General features: G+C 36.5%; 2 protein-coding genes across 5 annotated transcripts; one reads left to right on the top strand and one right to left on the bottom strand.

The window, feature by feature from the left end:
* Window positions 1-3,841: 3,841 nt before the first annotated feature.
* On the bottom strand, window positions 3,842-9,182 carry LOC106880138 (uncharacterized). Of its 3 annotated transcripts, none has more exons than XM_014929967.3 (2): window positions 6,301-9,182; window positions 3,842-5,066 (listed from the first exon to the last, which is right to left on the bottom strand). In XM_014929967.3, exons 1-2 carry the CDS (start codon window positions 6,549-6,551, stop codon window positions 3,968-3,970), a joined length of 1,350 nt encoding a protein of 449 aa, XP_014785453.1. In that variant the 5' UTR covers window positions 6,552-9,182; the 3' UTR covers window positions 3,842-3,967. The 3 variants fall into 3 exon arrangements, with proteins under 3 accessions (XP_014785453.1, XP_089216800.1, XP_089216801.1); XM_089360674.1 differs by having other exon boundaries at window positions 7,973-8,612; XM_089360675.1 differs by having other exon boundaries at window positions 7,080-7,208.
* A 1,806-nt stretch (window positions 9,183-10,988) lies between these two features.
* Window positions 10,989-19,768, top strand: LOC106880140 (trafficking protein particle complex subunit 4). 2 transcript variants are annotated; one of them, XM_014929971.3, is made up of 5 exons: window positions 10,989-11,163; window positions 13,873-14,047; window positions 15,194-15,297; window positions 16,872-16,998; window positions 19,406-19,768. In XM_014929971.3, the coding sequence occupies exons 1-5, from the start codon at window positions 10,989-10,991 to the stop codon at window positions 19,473-19,475; spliced, it is 651 nt and encodes a 216-aa protein (XP_014785457.1). In that variant the 3' UTR covers window positions 19,476-19,768. The 2 variants fall into 2 exon arrangements, with proteins under 2 accessions (XP_014785457.1, XP_089216802.1); XM_089360676.1 differs by lacking the exon at window positions 10,989-11,163 and adding an exon at window positions 12,791-13,322.
* The last annotated feature ends 19 nt before the right edge of the window (window positions 19,769-19,787 follow it).

Consider the following 19,787-nt stretch of genomic DNA (forward strand, 5'->3'; position numbering starts at 1 on the left):
TTGGATTGTCATCCTCTCTGTATGTGACCAAACATTATCCTGATAGAAGAAAACCTTTCGAATTGAAACCAAATATGGTCGGTTTTTTTTTTCTAGCAATGACTCAAACTGCTCAAGCTGCTCACAGTAGATTTCCTTTGTTACTATTTGGTTTGAGTTTAAAAGTTCAAAGTGGACTAAACCTTTCATATTCCACCAGACAAATAACAACACCTTATGTGGGTGATGACATTTTTTAGCCTGGGGTATCAGTGTTTCTCCTTTCCCTGCCCGCTGTTTTCAGTGCTTAACATTTTTATAGAGAACCCATTTCTTGCCACAAGTCACTATTGGGTCAAAGAAAGGTTCATTCGGGAGACATGACAGCGAGGAAGAACACTCATTCGCTCTCCGCATGCGATTTGACTTGGAAAGTTTGTGAGGAACCCATTGACCCAATTTGCTGACTTTTCCGGTGGCACACAGGTGTTGATGAATGGTTGAATGACCAAATCCAAGATTCTTTGCTGGTTTTTCAGCAATTACAATGGGTTTTTGTTCTACCAGGGTTTGCAGGATGTGCTCGCCGAGCTCTATAGATCATCCAGGATGCAGCTTGTCATCTAGGCTGTAAGTTTCCGACTCAGGATTTCTGGAATCACCGATTACACTGGCTTATGCTTATTGTTCAATCCTCATATACGGCATTAATGTTCCATACACTTTCCATTGCATTGTTGCCATTATTGAATTCATAAAGCAAATCATGCCAAATATGCTCCTTTGTCACTTCCATTACAGCTTTGAAAAAAATAACTGTTAAAATTGAACTGCACTCTTCAAAACTTGCACTAAGAATAAGGACAAGGTGAAATTATTACCTGCTTTTATTGCAAGTTGATGCAGGTAGTTTATCTTCTCCCCCTCCAAATTTTAGTTCATGCAATTGAATAAACTGCATTATTTATGGGATGACCCAATATTTTAAGGTCGTAAGTAGTTAGACTTTTTCCGACAGTGTTATTGGCTATAGTCTTATCTGAATAAACTAGATTATTTTCTTAATGTCGGTCCCAATGTTACAGAGATTGTCTTCTTTATAAAGATAAGACCTGCTTAGATTTCATAATTTTGTTAAATCTACTGATCTTAAATCTACTCAAATATCTAAAATGCAAACAATCTTTACATTGGTGTTTTAATATATTAATCTGATCTTGTCTAAATCTATCTTTCACATAACTCTATGAAGAGGATTACTAAATCATAGAGTTTAGAATAAATTTGAGATCAGTTCTTTAACAGGAGAAAGAGTAATGATATACAGTTTGCATGGGTTATGTTCCTAGACCATCTGCGAACAGTGAAAATCAGCAAATATTGGACATGGTCCATAAAAATACTTATAAATATCAAAATATGACGTTTTATGAGGGCTTCCTGGAAAGTTCTGAGGTTGTGGGAGGAGACTTCCTGGAAAGCTCTGAGTGCTTTGAAAAGTTCCGAGGTTGTGGGAGGAGACTTCATGGAAAATTCCAGGGATTAGGGATAAGATTTCCTGGAAAGTTCCAAGAATGGGGAGGAGACTTTATGGAAAACTCCAGGTATTTCCTGGAAAATTCCGATGATGTGAACGAGATCACCTGGAAAGTCCGACTGCAAGGTTATATGAGGGGAGTTCCTTTCTTGGAAAATTCCGATGATGTTTATGAGATAACCTGGAAAGTTCCGAGGTTATATGAGGAGATTTCCTGGAAAAGTACAAGGAAAGATCAATCACGTAAAAAGTACCATCTGAACGTGGCTGATGCCAGTGCCACCTGACAGGCTCCCATGCCAGTGGCATGTAAAAAGCACCCACTACATTCTTGGAGTGGTTGGCATTAAGAAGGCATCCAGCTGTAGCAATACTGCCAGATCAGACTGGAGCCTGGTGCAGCCTCCTGGCCTCCCAGACCCCAGTCAAACCATCCAACCCATGCCCACATGGAAAATGGCCATTAAATGATGATGATGACGACGATGGTGATGGTGATGATGACGATGATGGTGATGATGATGATGATGATGATGAGGGTGATGATGATGATGATGATGATGATGAGTTGAGTGGGATTTCAAGGTTCACCTCTGACAGCTTCTTCAATGCTTGAATAAGCTGCGTGTTTTTTAGTCCAGTTATTAGATATGTTAGAATTATTAATGAACTTGGCATATATTTTGGAAAGAATTAAAAGATTAATGATGCTTATGGAAAAAAAAAATGTTTCTGTTAGGAAAATGTAACTTTAGATGTTCCAATTGTTGCTTAGGGAAACAGTGAAATCTGAGAAAATTTTGAATAATTTCTAATTTACATCATTTACATTTGACGGATATTTGTCCTCATCTTGTTTGTTGTTAACATAACATTTTGGCTGATATACCCTCCAGCCTTCATCAGGTATCTTAGGGAAATTTCGAACCTAGGTTCTCATTCCTAAGGTATTTTTCGATGATGTTGTTGTTATTATTATTATTATTATTATCATTATTCAGGTCACTATGCCATATGCCCGTGGGTATATGGCATAGTGGTTAAGAGCATGGGCTACCCCAAGGGTACTCTTAAGTGGGCCAGTTTTGCGACACTGGCACTGGCTACAGTTATGATTTCACTTGGCTTGCTGGATCTTCTCAAGCACATCTCTAAGGGTCTTGGTTGTTTGTCATTGCCTCTGTAAGGCCTAACGCTCAAAGGTCATACTTCACCATCTCATCCCAGGTCTTCCTCTTCCACAGGTTACCAACACTGTTAGGATATGACACTTCTTCACACAGCTGTCCTCATCCACACACAATTCATGACCATACCAGCGCAGTCGTCTCTCTTGCATACCACATCTGATGCTTCTTAGGTCCAACTTTTCTCTCAGGGCACTTACACTCTGTCATGTATGTACAGACAATTACACACCCAGCAGAGAATACTAGCTTCATTTTTTTCAATCCAACATGTCTTCAAGCAGTTACAGCCAATGTTTCACTGCTGTGTAGCATGGCTGTTTGCACCACTACTATGGCAATCTGTTAATAAACCCGTTCCTATTTAGTATGTGTGAGACATTTCTTTTGTGGTTCAGTTTATATTTCTATAATTAAGGTTTATATTTAACCGTTTTGATACCAATCTACCTGAAACCGCCTCTGGCTTTGTAATACAAACACCTTGTTTTCAAATTTCTGAATTAAAATTTTCCACTAAACCTTAGTCACAATTTATGTTCCTAACACTAACTTAATGATAAAGTTATTTTACTAAATTCTTTGTTTTATTTAAAAGTAATTGAAAGAAACACAGAGCATCTCAACAGGAATATGGTAACAAAAGGGTTAATAGATATTGGTCTGTATTGGTTTATTCCCATGTCATGTAGTTTTAAAATGATTGAAGCCTAATAGTTAAAGTGATACGTTATTTCATTAGATTACATTTGGTTTATATTAATTACATTTCTATATTTGAAGTATGTTTTACAGGTTGTTTGATAGCAATGTTCCTTAATCTATGTTTACAGTTCTAGGTTGATTGTTCCTTATATTATTTTCTGTTTTGTGTACTTGTAACACGTGTTTAGGATTATTTTTTAATAACTTCTGTTCAATATATTCAATTTGCATGTTTGTCTCTTTTAATGTCTTCTGGGTTTTTAAGTTCTACAGTTCTTAGAGTAGAATGTCCATTTTGAGATTTCACTGTTTCCAAAAATTTATTTTAAAATTTCTATGATTCATGCTATATGATAATTTAAGAGATGTGACACGAAGTCGATGTAGACATAATGAACACACCCCACTAATGTTATATCATTACTGAAATACATTGCTTGGTTATTATTTTATTGAAAGACAAAATACAGACTCAACCTCTGAAGGATTTCAAATGAGGACATAAAAAGATATATTTAATTTGTCTGTCTTTACAAATTTTAATAAAAACATTTTTAGTTTATTCACTAATTGGCACTTTGTATAAAAACTCCCCATTCTCATCATAATATGCATTATCCTTTTTGTATAGAGTTCCCTTTGATCCTTTAACATGTTCAGGTATATTTACATAATCTTCAACAGTAAAACCAGAAAAATCAGGCATTCTCTCAGGACTATCTGCAACAGGTAGAGCACTGGATGTTGACTTAGAGAGTAATTCCTCCAACAGTGAATCACTATTCTGTTCTGAATGTTGTTCATTTTTGTAATTAGTTTCTGTCAGTGATGATGTTTTAATATTCTTTACCTTTTCAGTGCCAATTAACTGATAGGCCTCCAAGTAAGTGAGATCGGACAAACTAATGTTGCCACTCTTTATTTTTCTCTGTATTTTTCTTGGAACATTTTTCAGGTGTTCTTCTGTTATTTGATTAGGAAGATTTTCTGAAGGTTCTAAGTGAGAATTTCTTGCTTGAACATCAGTTTCTTTCATTTCATAATCAATAGATGACCAATCTAGCTTTGACTCGTTACACTCTTCATTAGGTATCTTGGCACTTGTATCTTGCTCAGTTGGCATCAGCTTAACCAAAGTTTGTTTGTTGCTGCTATTACAAACATAATTTTGCTTTTCAGAAAATCTTTCATAATTTTGTAAAATGCTTTCAAATCTACCCATTTTCTTTTCAGAATTTTCTGCTGATATATGCATTTCAGAAGGCAATTTGGGAGCTTCCATTAATCCTCCAGCATTTTTCAGTAATTCCAATTTACCTGATTCTATCAAATGTTTGAATTCAGGACTAACGACTCTTTTATTTAACGACAGTTCTTCCTTCAGCTTTTTCCACTTCTTTTTGACATTGGAATCATGTTTTAAAATTTCCTCAGATTTCATCACATAAGTAGAGGACAGTAATTTAATTAAACCACTTTTACTAATAGGAAAGCTCTGAGACAGTCTTTCAAGAGTCCATTCTTCAGGATATTCAGCATTTAAGAAACGGATTTGTTCTTTGGCCCTCCATGTTAGGAAGTTTACTTCTTGAGGACTTTTGAAGTATTTGCGTTGCATGATCTTTAGTTTTACCTTCTTTTTCTCCTGTTCAATTATCCTGCAAGTAAGACAAAGAAAAATTTTTAATTTCTCAAATAAGATTCCATTTTTACAGTTTTATATATTAAAAAAAATATTTAAAAAAAAACTTTACGGTATTTACTTCCAATAATGTCTTAACTTAATACTTTATTTATCATTGCGTTCTGGAAGTACACATCATCATTTAATGCCCATCTTCCATGCTGGTATGGGTTGGACAGTATAACAGGAGCTGGTAAGCCACAAGACTGTACCTAGCCCCACTGTCTGTTTCGGTATGTTTTCACAGCTGGATGCCCTTCCTAATGTCAACCACTTTACAGAGTGGACTACATGTTTTTTTATATGGCACCAGCACCGGCAAGGTCTGTTTTGGTATAGCTTTTACAGCTGGATGCCCTTCCAAACACCAACCACATTACAGAGTGGATTGGATGTGTTTTATGGGGCAACAGCAGCACTGTCAAGGTCACCAAGTGATTTGTAAGACAAAATCTTACAAACTCCGATATAGTTAGACTCTGCATTATCTGGAGCATATTTGTAAATAATTTCATTAAAAATATCCATTTCTCTGGAAGTTATAAGGAAACAAGATCGGCGGGACACACACACACTTGTGTAGGTATGTCCACAAACCTACGAATTCTAATAATTAACCTTATTGTCGTTAATTTCATGCGCAATAAAGTTGGTAGAAGTTTAAAGACAATCGTCCTACTTATAAAGATGAACAATAAACAGAACTAAACATACCTTTCAACATAATCAGAATATGACTTGATTCAGAGTTGATTTAACAACATACAGCCAAAATAATTTTTAAAAAAACATTATATGGTGGAGGTAAAGAATACGCACACCACCCGTTTTGGACGAAACCCTAATCCTGACCCCTAACCACCGGGTGTACGTATTCTTTACTTTCACCGTTTATATTTAAGAAAGTAATATAAGCATTTTTTTTTCTTTTGCTTGTTTTCATGAAACTTGCGGTTAAACGTTGTCATAATTTACCTCCCTAAACCCAACAGACAAAATGGGAAAGGCGTTACCCCAGATGATGATCAGGGAGATGCAATGAAGCAGTCTGACTCGTGGGACTCGCACTTGCGGACGGGCGCAGGGATATGGTCTGCTAGTCAAGGACGACGGAGGTCTCCAGTACGCTCGACCATAAGCTTATAGACCTTCAAATAAACGTATCACACACTATTGCAGTTTCCGAAAATCAAATGCATAACCCTAACCTTTTAAGATCCAATTTCGACCGAAGTTTGTTGTCGGGGCTGTTATAATAATCATCGAAACATTCATCCAGGTCATTGTCAGGGTCCATCAATGTCATTTCCTCTTTTTCTGTTGGTAATTCAAGAGGGTTTGGTTGCAATCGCTGTTTCCTTGCATAACCACGATTGCAAATAATAACTTTTGGCTGAACAGGAAAAACATATTTTGCTGACAAGACCCGACGAGACACAAAACACAGACACTTGGCCATGTTTAATGAACGAACACCGCCGGTGTTGATGGAACATTAGTTCCTGGTTAATAATTTACTACAGATGTTGCACCATACGATTGTGACACAAGATGGATCTCTCAATCATATTGTTGAACATAACAGATTTAAAATAATTCCCAGGGAGTTGAACAAACAACTTAGTTTCGATTTTTCCGTCCCAGTCATTTCTCTTATGCGTCTTCTATTCTTTGCTAAGGCATGTTATCTTACACAGTCTTATCACCCTTTACCTTTCGAAGTCGTAGCCACATGTAAGAAATCAATACTTTATGTCACAATAGAGTTATAAACTCTTTCGACCTCATCATCATCCGTCCGTTTTCCATGCTGGCTTTGATTGGACAGTTTGACAGGAGCTTTAATTCTTTATTGCCTGCCAGAGGCCAACACAGAAGGGGACAATACAAATAACTGGGGGGTCGCGGTATGATTAAAACATAGAGATGACAATATAATAAAAATTTATGAATAACACGAATGAAATACAATACTTCTATGGCTTACATTCAAGAAGGTTCACTTATTCTCAACTCTCGCACCATATCCTTCCATCTTTTTCCACATATATCACGCGACAGGCACCTCTTCTCCAGTCTTATTTTCCTTTTTAAGATGAAAAAAAAAAAAAAAAACTCACTGGAGCAAGACCGGAGACGAAGTTGTCTGTCGCTACTCCTTTCATTCGTGTTTTTCAAACTATCCCTTTCGCTATAGCAACCACAGTGAGAAAAAAAAACCTTTCCTTCTCGGTTAAAGGAGGAAGGTAGAACAATTTTAATGATTGACTCGGAGGACAGTTGTATTCCTCCTAGACATGACAGCAACTGTTCGGCATAAACCCACATTTCCGAAATTCTAGGACACTGCACAATCGCGTGCAGAACGGTTTCGTCGTTCTGCTTGCACCTTGGGCACGTGGGCAGGCAAGAAGCACCATGCCTTGCGACTTTATCGCGAAGTTTAATAGGAGCTTGCATGCAACAAAGGATGTCTCAAAGAAATGTAGACATACATTAACAGCTCACTTAATTCTCATTTCTTTGGGGATTTAACTCATTAAAAGTAATGAGGGGCGCTCACGCATCGGACAAAATGCAGACGATATGCATATGAAAGAGTAACGTTGTGAAACTGCTGGAAATAAAATAATAATGTTATTATATTTGGTGTCGGCTCGGCTAGAAAGAGTGTTGTCCGGGCAACACCCCTGCATCCGCCACTATACACACACACACTCTCTCTTTCTCTCCCCCCTCGCTGGGTTTCTGTTCTGTTGTAGGGTAGCAAATTTCTCTCAAAGAATAAATCACTTCAAAGCTGGTGCTCTGCTATGAGACCTATAGCGCCCCCTCAGCTAATTAAATAAAAAATAAAAAAAGGGATGTAGCTTGAGTGACCTTCCGTAGAACATTCTGCATCAGTCCATGAATTTCTGTATGACGTGGAAGTGAGTGAGCTTTGGATGAAAATCGTTGAGTGTATGTAGGTTGTTCTTACAACCGTCCCCCGGTTATAAGATGTATTGTTTTTATTTCAAGGTATTGTATACAATGTCTCATATATAACATTGAGAAACTATTATCTGTAAAGTTGCAGCATACACCACAATAAATAAAACCATTACTGTTCCTGTTTAAGCATTTTCTTCGAGTTGTTTTGTTCTGTTGAACTTTGAGAAGTTTTCACCTAGAAGATGAATATGTTATAGTGATCCTGCCAAAGTTTCCTTCAAAGCTAAATTAGTGGTTGGCATGCCAGAGGTGTCTACTGGAGTAGACAACGCAAAGTCTGATTCGCTAAAGACCGAACACAGAAGCACGTAGTTAGAAATCGAACTTTTTAACCATATATCCATGTGCCTCTTTTTCTGTGAATGTCTTTCGTTTCCTTGCCTTTTTTCTTCTTCTGTAGAATGTGAAACTCTTTGAGGCAGCTGCTATACTCCATTCACTGGAACTCTGGATTCAAAACTAGCCATATAACATTTCTCTGATACGAAAATAAGGATTATGGCGGCGACCTGGCAGAAACGTTAGCACGCCGGACGAAGTGCTTAACGGTATTTCGCCCATCGCTACGTTCTGATTTCAAATTCCGCCGAGGTCGACTTGACCTTTTATTCTTTCGGAGTCGATAAATTAAGTACCAGTTGCGTACTGGGGATCGATCAAATCGACTGCCCCTTCCCCAAAATGTCAGATCTTGTGCCTTGAGTAGAAAGAATATGAAAATAACGATGTTATGCAGCATGTTAAGAGTTGTACAGTAGCAGAATAATATTATGGATAGATTAAGTCTTTGATTTCAATTCATAGTTAAGTTTATTTATTTATTTTTATGTAAAGTGACAAATAAAGATCACAACTCTCAGGATAGAATCTGGGACAAATTTATAAGAAGGGCTACAGCTTTCAGAAAGTTTGTCTCCTAAGGCAATACTACATATGTGAACTTTTTACTCTATCCAAAGAGTCAAATATTTCCAACGAAATTCGGTTTGCGACAAAACAATATATTTATTGGTTCTCCATAAACTTTCGACCATCTTAGTTCTTAAAATATCCATGGGATGTCCAAGAATGCTGCTGAATAATCTCGTCTTCAGCTAAAGTGTAAATAATACAAGGGAAGAAACTATGCAATCTGAATTTGTTCTTCTGCACCGAATTTTCTCCCTTGTAAAATATTACTTGTTCAGCAACTTTTATATATCTTTGAATATATATATATATATATATATATATATTCAACCGCATGTGTAGGTTATGTCATGTTTCTGTTGAAGACATCACACATGTGATCAGCAGCTGTCCTAAAATGTCACGGTACTACCTCTCTGTGCAGTACGATGTCGCTAAAACAATTTACAATGCCATCCGAAAAACATGATTGTTCTGAAATAAACTTAGAAAATCCCTCTGTTATGGAATACATTTATAAACACCAACTCAAGGAATACTGGTGGAATATTCCCATCAAAACTTCTGTCAAATGTAAACATAATAATCCGGATATTGTCGTTTGGGACAGAGGGGCAAAGGTATGTACTATCATAGAGGTCAGCTGCCTTGTAGACATAAATATCTCTTTGGAAATCAAAGACAAAGAGAATATCAGTGGACAACTACTTCGAAAGCTTCAGCTTCTATATCCAGACAATGAATTCATATTCATACCAATAATAATTGGAGCACTAGGTTTTGATAGTAAATGCTTAAAGGAGACTCTGGATAAACTGGGATTTTCAGAAAGAGAAATTGACTTTCTGATTCGTACATTACAAGTTCAATTTGTGAGTGGAACAGTAAAAATATGCAAGACTTTTCTCAAGTTCCAAATGTGAATTTGTGTTAAGTATATCCCAAAGATGGAGCCTTGTATCTTTGTTGGAAACCGGATCCCTCTTCAGTGGAAGATTTATAATAATTGAAAAATAGAAGAGACGTACATACAACAGTTTTTCATATTTTAAAGTGGGGTGGTTTTTTAAAGAAACTATTCGTACAGAGTTCACAAGCAATTGTTTTGATATTCAAAAAAAAAAAAATCATTTCTTTATTATGGTTTATCCGCATGTCGCGCCTAATTGAGCAGAACCTGATACCAAGCCCGTGACCATCAGCTTTTTTAATATATCAAGAAGTACATTATGGGCGGAATTCTTTTATTTTTCTGAAATTTTCAGAAAATGTTTGCGAATTTTTATTCTTCACACGAGAATTCATATGATTATCAGAGAAAAAGATTTTTAAAAAGATTATAACCCCCATCCCCAAATCTTAAAATTTCCACAATGTTTAAAATATAGACAATCCGAATTTTTTTGCTTAAATCCCAGCAACGAACCATCCCTGAATGCATCATCATAAATAATCTTTTCTACTCCAGGCACGAAATTTTGGGATGGGGCCAGTCGATTAGATCGACTGCAGTACGCAACTGGTACTTAATTTATCGACCACGAAAGGATGAAAGGCAAAGTCGACTTCGGCGGAATTGGGAAGACAAATATTGAAAAGCATCAATACATGTCAGAATGACAAAGAAACGAGGGAGGTATCAGGTGGTCGCGGGATATGCTAAAAACGACAGCTACACCGCCTTAAATCACACACACAAAAGTTTATGCTTTTTCATAATTTTTTCGTAATTCGCAAAAATACTCTGAAAATCATAAGAGATAAAGAAGTTATGAAGGGTAAAATGGGATGCTTAAACCAGAATTCCGCCACATTACCAATGTAACCTTCTCTTAAAACAAAACGAAAGAAAAACTTATCGCTGAATTTTTAGCTTGTTTTTAATTTCATTTCTAGTGGAGAGGATATGTTGTTGTTCGTCTGAAGTCCTACATCTATCATACTGGTCGATATAATTTATACTCCCAACAACAACAAGTTGTCTGCATTAAAAATGGCTGTTTTAAGTGTTTACATTATTAACAAGGCTGGCGGACTTATTTATCAATTTGATCAAAATTCAAACAGACCCGAAATAGAAAAAACGTTTGGTTATCCTTTAGATATCATTCTGAAAGTTCACGATGATAAAGTAGTTGTTTCTTTTGGAGAACGAGACGGCGTTAAAGGTTTGTAGGACTCTTTCTTTCTCTCTTTCTCTAACCCAAACCTTGTGAAGTGGGTGTCTTCTATCTCTTTTAATCTTCATTCATATTTATTGATATTCCAACCGTCGAAACTTAAATTTTAATTCAGACTAAACCGTACACACATTCTCTCTGTCTTTTTTTTATATTTATTTTCTCCAGTTGCTCCTAAAATGTACCTGAAATTACAAACGGGAGCGAAAATACTCTCTTTATATACTTAATTGTCCGAAACTTTGAAGTCATTGCCAAGAATATTCTTGTGGAGGAATAATATAATATATATAATCGAGTAATCTGAGTTTTTTCAACTCCGTCGGTATTCAGTGTTATACCTTTTCGTTTTTATTTCTGATATAAAGCAGAGACTTCGGATAGCAATATAGTAGCTTTGAAGATACATACATACATACATATATTTATATATATAAAACAATCTGTTATAATATTATGGATAAAAGCTACGGTTACTTTTAAAGTTCGCTTCTTCCCTGAGAAATATTTCCATTGTTATTTTAAGGATGGATCCGAGAGTAGTTTCTGGTCGAATTTGTGAAAATGATAATAATCTTCGAATTTGCTCCGAATAAAATGTTGTGACAAGAAACAATTGCCAAGAATCAAATTGTTTTATTTGAGCGACTTGCAGAAGGTGCTGCACCTTAATAAATACTGAAAACCACGAAGAGAAAATGTTTGTGATAAAGTCATTTTATGCTCTGAATCGAAACCACAATTCTACCGTCTCACTGCGAAACTTAGGTGCATTATATTCAAAATATGTTCTTAACATTTGGAGCTCGAGTTTCAAATGACTCAACTCAAAGATCCCAGTTTCTGCCCAGAAGAAGATGATGATGATGTTGGTAGTGATAAAACCTCATCAGATCCTGTCAAACTATTCAACCCATACAAGCATGAAACACAGATGTTAAATGATGATGATGATGATGATATATATATATATATATATATATAAATATACAGGGATTAGCAATTGAGTTGCTTCTCCAACATACTGAAAATTTAGAAATAGCAGTCAAAGAACTACTGATTCCAAACTACAAATTTTCTCTAAAGTGGATGGCGATATTTATGGCACACATAGAACAAAAAACCGGAGGGAAAAACGTAAACAAGCCAAGCCTTTAGTTAATTGGATACGAATCGTTTCATGGTTAAGTGAATGGAAATTTCACTATTCCAATCTTCAGCCTCAATATTCTGATAAATTTGAAAGTGTCTCTAAAAAAATTCACGGTAATCTTTGGCCATGCGACTTTAGAGAAAATTTGTAGTTTGGAATCAGTAGTTCTTTGACTGCTATTTCTAAATTTTCAGTATGTTGGAGAAGCAACTCAATTGCTAATCCCTGTATATTTATAATGATAAATAGTCTTACCGATAAAGGTTTTTTTCATACTGAACTACTTGGCAGAATTGTTAATTATTAATTCTATTATTAATTGACGATTCTCTGCCCTTATTCTTGTATATATATATATATATATATATATATATATATATATATATACCCACAAGTAAACTTTAGGTTCACTGTCCCATTGATGATTATTGCAGTGGTGTACTAATGATGTGCGGATGGTAGCAGTCCATCATTGATCCAGTTACTGAAGAAGAGATCATAGTTCTGCCACTTCAGTTTCTTTATTGCTCAACAATGATTTGGAAAATACTGGGAAATTCAGTATTTTAAAACACCAGTGGATGAAATTGTTGTTGTTGTCTCCAGTTCAGGTGCCTTATGGTAGGCTTTGGTTGAAAGCTGACAGTTGGCCATTTATAATAAATGTTGATATGCTCTTACTCGTGCTTCAAATACTGAGGTTAAGAATTTGGTATTGTAAAAGTAGAACCAATTTGATGCAAATAAATTTTAACAGATAAAATTAATGTTTATGTATTGAAAATTTAGAAAATTTATTTATTGCATATATAACACATATGTATATGAAATCGTGTTTGGTCACTTCAAACGGACTTTTGTGGCCATGGTGGTGGAAAATTTTAGTAGTAATAAGCTGGCAGACTTTGGCCGATGAGAAACAAGCACTTATTTGGTGCTAATTTCGAAACCAGGTTCCAAGTTGACCAGTATTGCTTGTGCCGACCTAGCAGAGGTAAGACATTTTTAATGTTCATTGGAATTCTTTCCTACCATGCCTGTATTAAATTTATGACTATTCAGTGGTACAGAAGTATTTTTGACTTCTATTTTTAGCCATGTAGGTGCTCATGTGGTGCCTTCGTGTATATATATATATATATATATATATATAAGTGTATCCTGTATGTATATATTTTATTAATTTGCCTGTGCTTGCCACATGTAATGGTATTTTAATAATAACATCCCTTCTTATATTTATGTATATGATACATATATAATCCAAAACCACATTGGAATATAAACATTGGAATGACCAGAATAATTAGGAAAGTATTAGATAGCTGAAAAGAATAGATAGCATGGTACTGTAGGATGCAGGTAGCAAGGCCGCTATGCATGCAAGACTCCAGGAGCTCCAGCAAAACCTGTGATAAAGAGAAATAATGATGATGATAAGACACACACATAGAAAAGAAGAATGTCTACCTTATATTTTTGACTTATTGTTTTATTGTTCATAAAATGGCTATTTGTACAATTCAATTTTTCTCTTTGTTCAGTTGGACATACTGTACTTAGTATTAATGGAATTACCGCTGAAGGTCGATACCTCAAGGATGGCCGTGACATTCTGGAACTTTTGGCCTGTGAAGAAAATTACCCAATCAACATAAAATTTGGTCGGCCAAAATTAACAACAAATGAAAGAATTATGCTTGCCAGTATGTTTCACTCGTAAGTTGAACTTCTTCGTCCTCCACATAGTTTTATTCCATTTGTAGTTATTGATTCACGATCCAATGTTTGCTGCAGTGTTTTTGAAGTTGATGAAATGTAAATTTTCCTCTGGATCACAGATTTACCTGTCACTGATGGACAAAATCACTGTGTAACAAAATTAAAAAAGTTTTTTTTTGTCTTTGGTCAGTAAGTGTTATTTCCTGTTTGCTTCTTCTGTCTAGAAATAAAAAGAAATGACTTCTATTCCCTTCACACTTTGCTTTTGTCACCTGGGCATCAATGTTAAAACTAAGCGATTTTCCATTACATTTCAGACAGTACTCAGTTGCTGAAGCAGAAATATTCTTTTCTACGCTTGGCACAAGGCCCAAAATTTTGGGGGAGGCAGCCAGTCAATTAGATCAACCCCAGTACGAAACTGGTATTTAATTTATCACCCCCCCCCACCAGTAAAGATGAAAGGTGAAGCCAACCTCGGTGGAATTTGAACTCAGAACGTAAAGACAGGTGAAATTCCGCTAACCATTTTGCCCAGCGTCCTAACATTTCTTTCCACCTTAACTAATAGATATATTCTTTTCTACTCTAGGCACAAGGCCCAAAATTTTGAGGGAGGGGGCTAGTAGATTAGATCAATCTCAGTATGCAACTGGTACTTAATTTATCAACCCCGAAAAGATGAAAGGCAAAGTCGACCTCGGTGGAATTTGAACTCAGTGGAATTTGACAGGCAAAATTCCTCTAAGCATTTCGCCCAGCATGCTAATGTTTCTGCCAGCTCGTTGCCTTGGTAAATCAGAAATATTGTTAGAGCAGATATTCTACTCAATACCACATTTGTTTGTCAGTCGCTTGACTTTAAACCAGTTGAGCATGCCCCTTAGTGGCTGACAATATGTGCATCTATGTCATTTTATGTCTACCCAACACATTTCAGCACAGAAACTGGACATTAAATGAGGATGTATATTATCTTTCATTATTCAGCATCTGTCATCAACTCTACTCAAGAAGACCTCTATCATAAAATGAGGTTCTTGACAGGGAAACTCTTATGTTCACATTAGATTTCTAAAGTAAAAAGGTTGAGCAGCCATTTTAAAACTTCATTGTTTAATCAATTTTGTCATTTCTCTGTAGATTATACACCATCAGCTGCCAACTTTCTCCTGAGCCACGTTCTTCTGGAATCGACCTGATAGAGACAGATACATTCAAATTACATTGTTTTCAAAGTATGACAGGTAAGGCAAAAACTGATTGACTTGTTCAAGGTTTACTTTCTGCATTTTTGTCAAAGAGCCAACAGTTCCTATTAATTTAAATGTTCAAGACTATTGGTCTTAGTTTTACATATTCTTCTGTTAAAGACTAGTTTTCAGTTGATCCAGTCATTTAAAATTTTTAAATTGCTTTGTGCCTAAACACACACGTATTCCTCTAGATTGGATTTGAACCCAGAAGCTCCAGTTTTGTTTTGGTGGAAAATGTATAAAGCTAAGACAACTATAAATGATTGGAGATTAGACAGACCGAAACAAGAGTGTAAAGAAATATATTTTATAGGAAGTCAATAGAATCTTTTCTATTCTAGGCACAAGGCCTGAAATTTTGGGGGAGGGGGTTAGTTGATTAGACCAAGTCCAGTATGCAACTGGTACTTAATTTATCGACCCCGAAAGGATGAAAGGCAAAGTTGACCTCGGCGGAATTTGAACTCAGAACATAAAGATGGAAGTCAATAGAATAGAAAATCTCAAATTTTTTTTTTAGTTACTTCATCTCAAATATTTAGAGATACATCAATTAGTGGTTTCTTAATCCATTACTAGCACAGGCTCTCAGAAATTCTGGGTTGGTGTCTTTTGCACTAGAAGACTACTGGGGGTGAGGTACCCTTAGCTTTTATTAAAGCATGTCTCTAGAATCTGCTTCAAACTCAGGCTACGTCTGCTCTGATAACTGTCAGTGACTTGATCAGTGAATCCTCTGTGATGGACAACAATTGGACAGCAAGATGAGCTGCAACAGATTGCACTATCCCAGAGTGTGTGTGCATGTGACTGGGGACCACATGTGAACTTGTATTCTCATTGAAACTCCAAAAATGAACTCTGTACTTCAACAGCAAATGGCACAGAGCTTCGGATGTGGTCAGCGTCCTTGAGAGACATGGTGAACTCATTGGGCAGAGCTGGCTCAACCCACCCAGGGTGAATGCTGTTGTAAGCATAAATAGTAAGTACTCCATTACTAGTGCAGGTCATCAGTGATGCTGACGCCTATCAGTTATAGCAATGTTAAGAGTTCAAGTTGCATGCCGTCTCTGGCGGCGGCGGCGGCAGCATTTGCCGTTGACAACGACAATGACTACCACCATTGTATGTCTGTTATTTAAGGAGAGATGGGCATGACTCTATGGGAAGATATTTCTGAGGTTTCTGTTCATAGAGTCAGTGTAGCTTTAGTGTGAGGTACATCAGTTGAATGTGGATGATGCCTGCATGCAGGATGCTAGGGAGGAGCGAAGGTTAGTATCATTTGTTTAGGGGTCGGGGGTTGTTTTGGCAAGTTACGACAAGTCAGTCATTAATGTATAGAAGGAAGAGTGTCGAAGACAAAACAAACAATGTGATATGACAAAGTGTTGGGCAGCAAGTACTTCATCCACAATAGCATGGTCTAACAGGAAGAGAGACAGATGGAACTCACAGGCAGGCATCCACCATTGTCATCATCATCATCTCTACAAGAGATTGATGATGACTGAGAAGAGAACTATAGTTATAATTGTTGAATGTATTTTTTGTCATTTCAGGCCTCAAGTTTCTAGCACTCACAGATCTGCGACAAATTGGTGTGGAACAGCTTCTTAGGAAAATGTATGAAGTTTACTCTGACTACGCATTAAAGAATCCATTTTACTCGTTGGACATGCCCATCAGGTGAGGGAGATGTTTTTCTTAACGCAATGGAGATGTTTTCCAGTGTTTGGTTGTTTAGTATATTCTATGAAGATGTCTCTTCTTTATTACCAAGTCTTATCTTTCTCACTTTGGGAAGATGAAAGACGAAGTTGACTCTACTGTTACAAAGAGCATAGAAAGAAGTGGTATCACATTACTTGCAACTCTTCCACAACTTTCTGTGGGGAAAGGTTCTCATTAACATGAGTTCATTTAGAAAATTACTATTTTTAAATCTCACAACGTGAGATACTCAGCAACAGTACTTTGTTGTAAAGATTATTTGCCAACATAACATGGCAGTCCTGGTTTAGGATGAATGTTGCTGTAATTTAGCCCCAGGAGACATAGTCTCCAGCTGGCTGTACGACACGACCTGTGTCCTTATATTTTCAAACAAGGGAATCTAGCTGATGAAGGGAGATAATCCAGAAATCGTGATACACCGATATTGTTTTGAGCTGAGGTATTAGATACCCTTGTTCAAAAATATAAGGACACGGATCGTGTTGTATAACCAGCTAGAGATGATGTCTCCTGGGGCTACATTACAGCAACATTAGTCCTAAACGAGGACTGTCATGTTATGTTGGCAAGCAATCTTTACTACAATGAGTTCGTTTGTGGTATACATCTGTTAACGACAGAACTACTTTCTATAAAAGTTATCTGTGGTTCTGACTAGATTCTGCCAATAACAAATCCCAGATTCCTCATCCAACCACCACCATCATCAACATTTCGTGTCTATGTTTTTATACTGGTTGGATGGGTTCTGGTCTGAGTCAGATCTTACCTGTAGTTTCTGCCCTCCTGCATAGAACATCAGTAGAATTCTTTTCAATACTTGGAAGGCTCCAGAGACGTAGTTGATTGCTTTTGCAACCAGAGCAATCTAATCAGCCACGGAGAAGGGTGCTCTGAAAGCATAGTATCCAGGATAGGAACAAGATGGGGAAAAGTCCAGGGATCTCTATTACATCTGCTGATGACAAGGGATTTCTTTCTTTGAGTGAAGGGTAGATCGTAAATTGCATGTGTGTGAACTTTAATGTTGTATGGTAGTGATATCTGGATATTGAATATGAATTCAGTGGCTGTGTGTGCCAAGGCTGGCGAGAGATGAAGTGTGATGTGGCACAAATATACTGAAAGAAAAACTGGGCATAAGAGGAATCAGATGCTATGTGGAAGAGAGATGACTATTGTTGCACACAAGTAATGTGTATGGATAATAAGAGATGGATAGAGAAATGCCAAAAGATCCAAGTGAAAGGAATTGAAAGAAGACAAGCATGGAAGTAGATCTTATGATGTTGAACTTCGTATGGAAAATGACAAAAGACAGCAACACTTGGTGACATGTCGTACAGTAAAGGATCCATCTAACTCAATCAACCATGGAAAACCAGACGTAGAAATGAAGGTGATGTTGATAGATATACAATTAAGATGTTTTAGTTGTTTGAAAATATATTCAATTTGAGAGTTGTAATCTAAACATTGGTTACCAAGTATTTCTCGAATCATTAAATTGTTTTTGCCATGTCTACTTGATGAGTATTTCTGTGGCACAGAGATATCAATTGAATATACCAATGTGAGAAACCATTATTAATTGGTGCTCTAGCATGGCCTCAGCCTTTGAGCTGAAATGTAAACAAAAATAAAAGTGTAATTGATCACCAAACGAAACGTTTCCAATGCTTAGTTGCCTCCCTTTAAATATAAATCTCAAATTTTATTAGAATTGACGACATCGCTTTTCAATTCCTTGGGATTGATGCAGAACTGTATCGGTAATATTTTGATAGTTTCACTGACTATAATCCTCCCATATAAACTGATGGTCTATGCTGATGCAAGACATTTTATCACCCTTCTGTAACACGATGTTTTGTCTTTGGGTAGCAACTGTTATCTCTTGCTTACCCCTAAAAACTATGAAAAAACAGGTTTCCTTCAAACTTTGCTTTTGTTACATTTATTCAAACCCCCCAAAGAATCCCTCTCAACACACCGCCTATGATGCTCCCCAACTGCTCATGATCAAAGCAGTTGGGGAGCAACTGCTAAGAGACATGCTCTCAAGTGGTTAAAGTCAAGCAAATCTGTGGTATTGAGCAGAATATTTGCTGTAACGATATTTCTGCTTCAGCAATTCAGTACTGAGCCTGTTTGAAGTGTAATGGAAAATAGGTCAGTTTCAAAATATTGATATCTGGTCATAAAAGCGAAATTTAAAGGGAACAGTAGTTGTTTCCTCTGACTGCTTACACTTAATGACCAAAGCCCCGCCCCCAAAAATTAAAATTTTGTTAGTGTTATGAAGATAGTTACTTTGTATGAACATTTGTCTCAATCTATGTATTTGTATTTATTTTAGGTGTAATCTTTTTGAAACAAATCTTCAGGCTTGTATTGAGCAATCAGAACGTGCAGGAATGGGAATGTAAGGACATGTATTTCAGACTGTTAGAAACGGAAATCTCCGATGAAACCAGTTACTGTCAACAGTCATTATTTCTTTCTTTTTTTTTTTTTTGCTATTCTTGAATGACTGATTATTTTTTGACACTAGAATGGCCTGACCAACTGGCATGGTACTCCAACCAGCACGATGGAAGACAATTTGACAAAATATCACCCAGAAGACTTACGGCCTCTTAAACATTCCCAGAGAAGACGATGTAAATAACCCAAATAAAATATGTTGTTGTTGTATTTAATGCAGTCATAATGGCTTCAAGCATGAATTTGTTTTTTAT

The sequence above is a fragment of the Octopus bimaculoides genome, chromosome 12 (assembly GCF_046866305.1).
Source record: "Octopus bimaculoides isolate indiv1 chromosome 12, ASM4686630v1, whole genome shotgun sequence".
Lineage (NCBI taxonomy): Eukaryota > Metazoa > Mollusca > Cephalopoda > Octopoda > Octopodidae > Octopus > Octopus bimaculoides.

What these genes read in the sequence shown, in the direction of transcription:
- LOC106880138 (XM_014929967.3), bottom strand. Translation starts at nt 6,551, where the DNA reads ATGGCCAAGTGTCTGTGTTTTGTGTCTCGTCGGGTCTTGTCAGCAAAA. An exon ending in TCGAAATTGGATCTTAAAAG is followed by an intron (nt 5,067 to 6,300) that starts GTTAGGGTTATG and finishes TCTTACTTGCAG; the next exon opens with GATAATTGAACAGGAGAAAA.
- LOC106880140 (XM_014929971.3), top strand. Translation starts at nt 10,989, where the DNA reads ATGGCTGTTTTAAGTGTTTACATTATTAACAAGGCTGGCGGACTTATT. An exon ending in CTTGCCAGTATGTTTCACTC is followed by an intron (nt 14,048 to 15,193) that starts GTAAGTTGAACT and finishes ATTTCTCTGTAG; the next exon opens with ATTATACACCATCAGCTGCC. An exon ending in TCGTTGGACATGCCCATCAG is followed by an intron (nt 16,999 to 19,405) that starts GTGAGGGAGATG and finishes TATTTATTTTAG; the next exon opens with GTGTAATCTTTTTGAAACAA.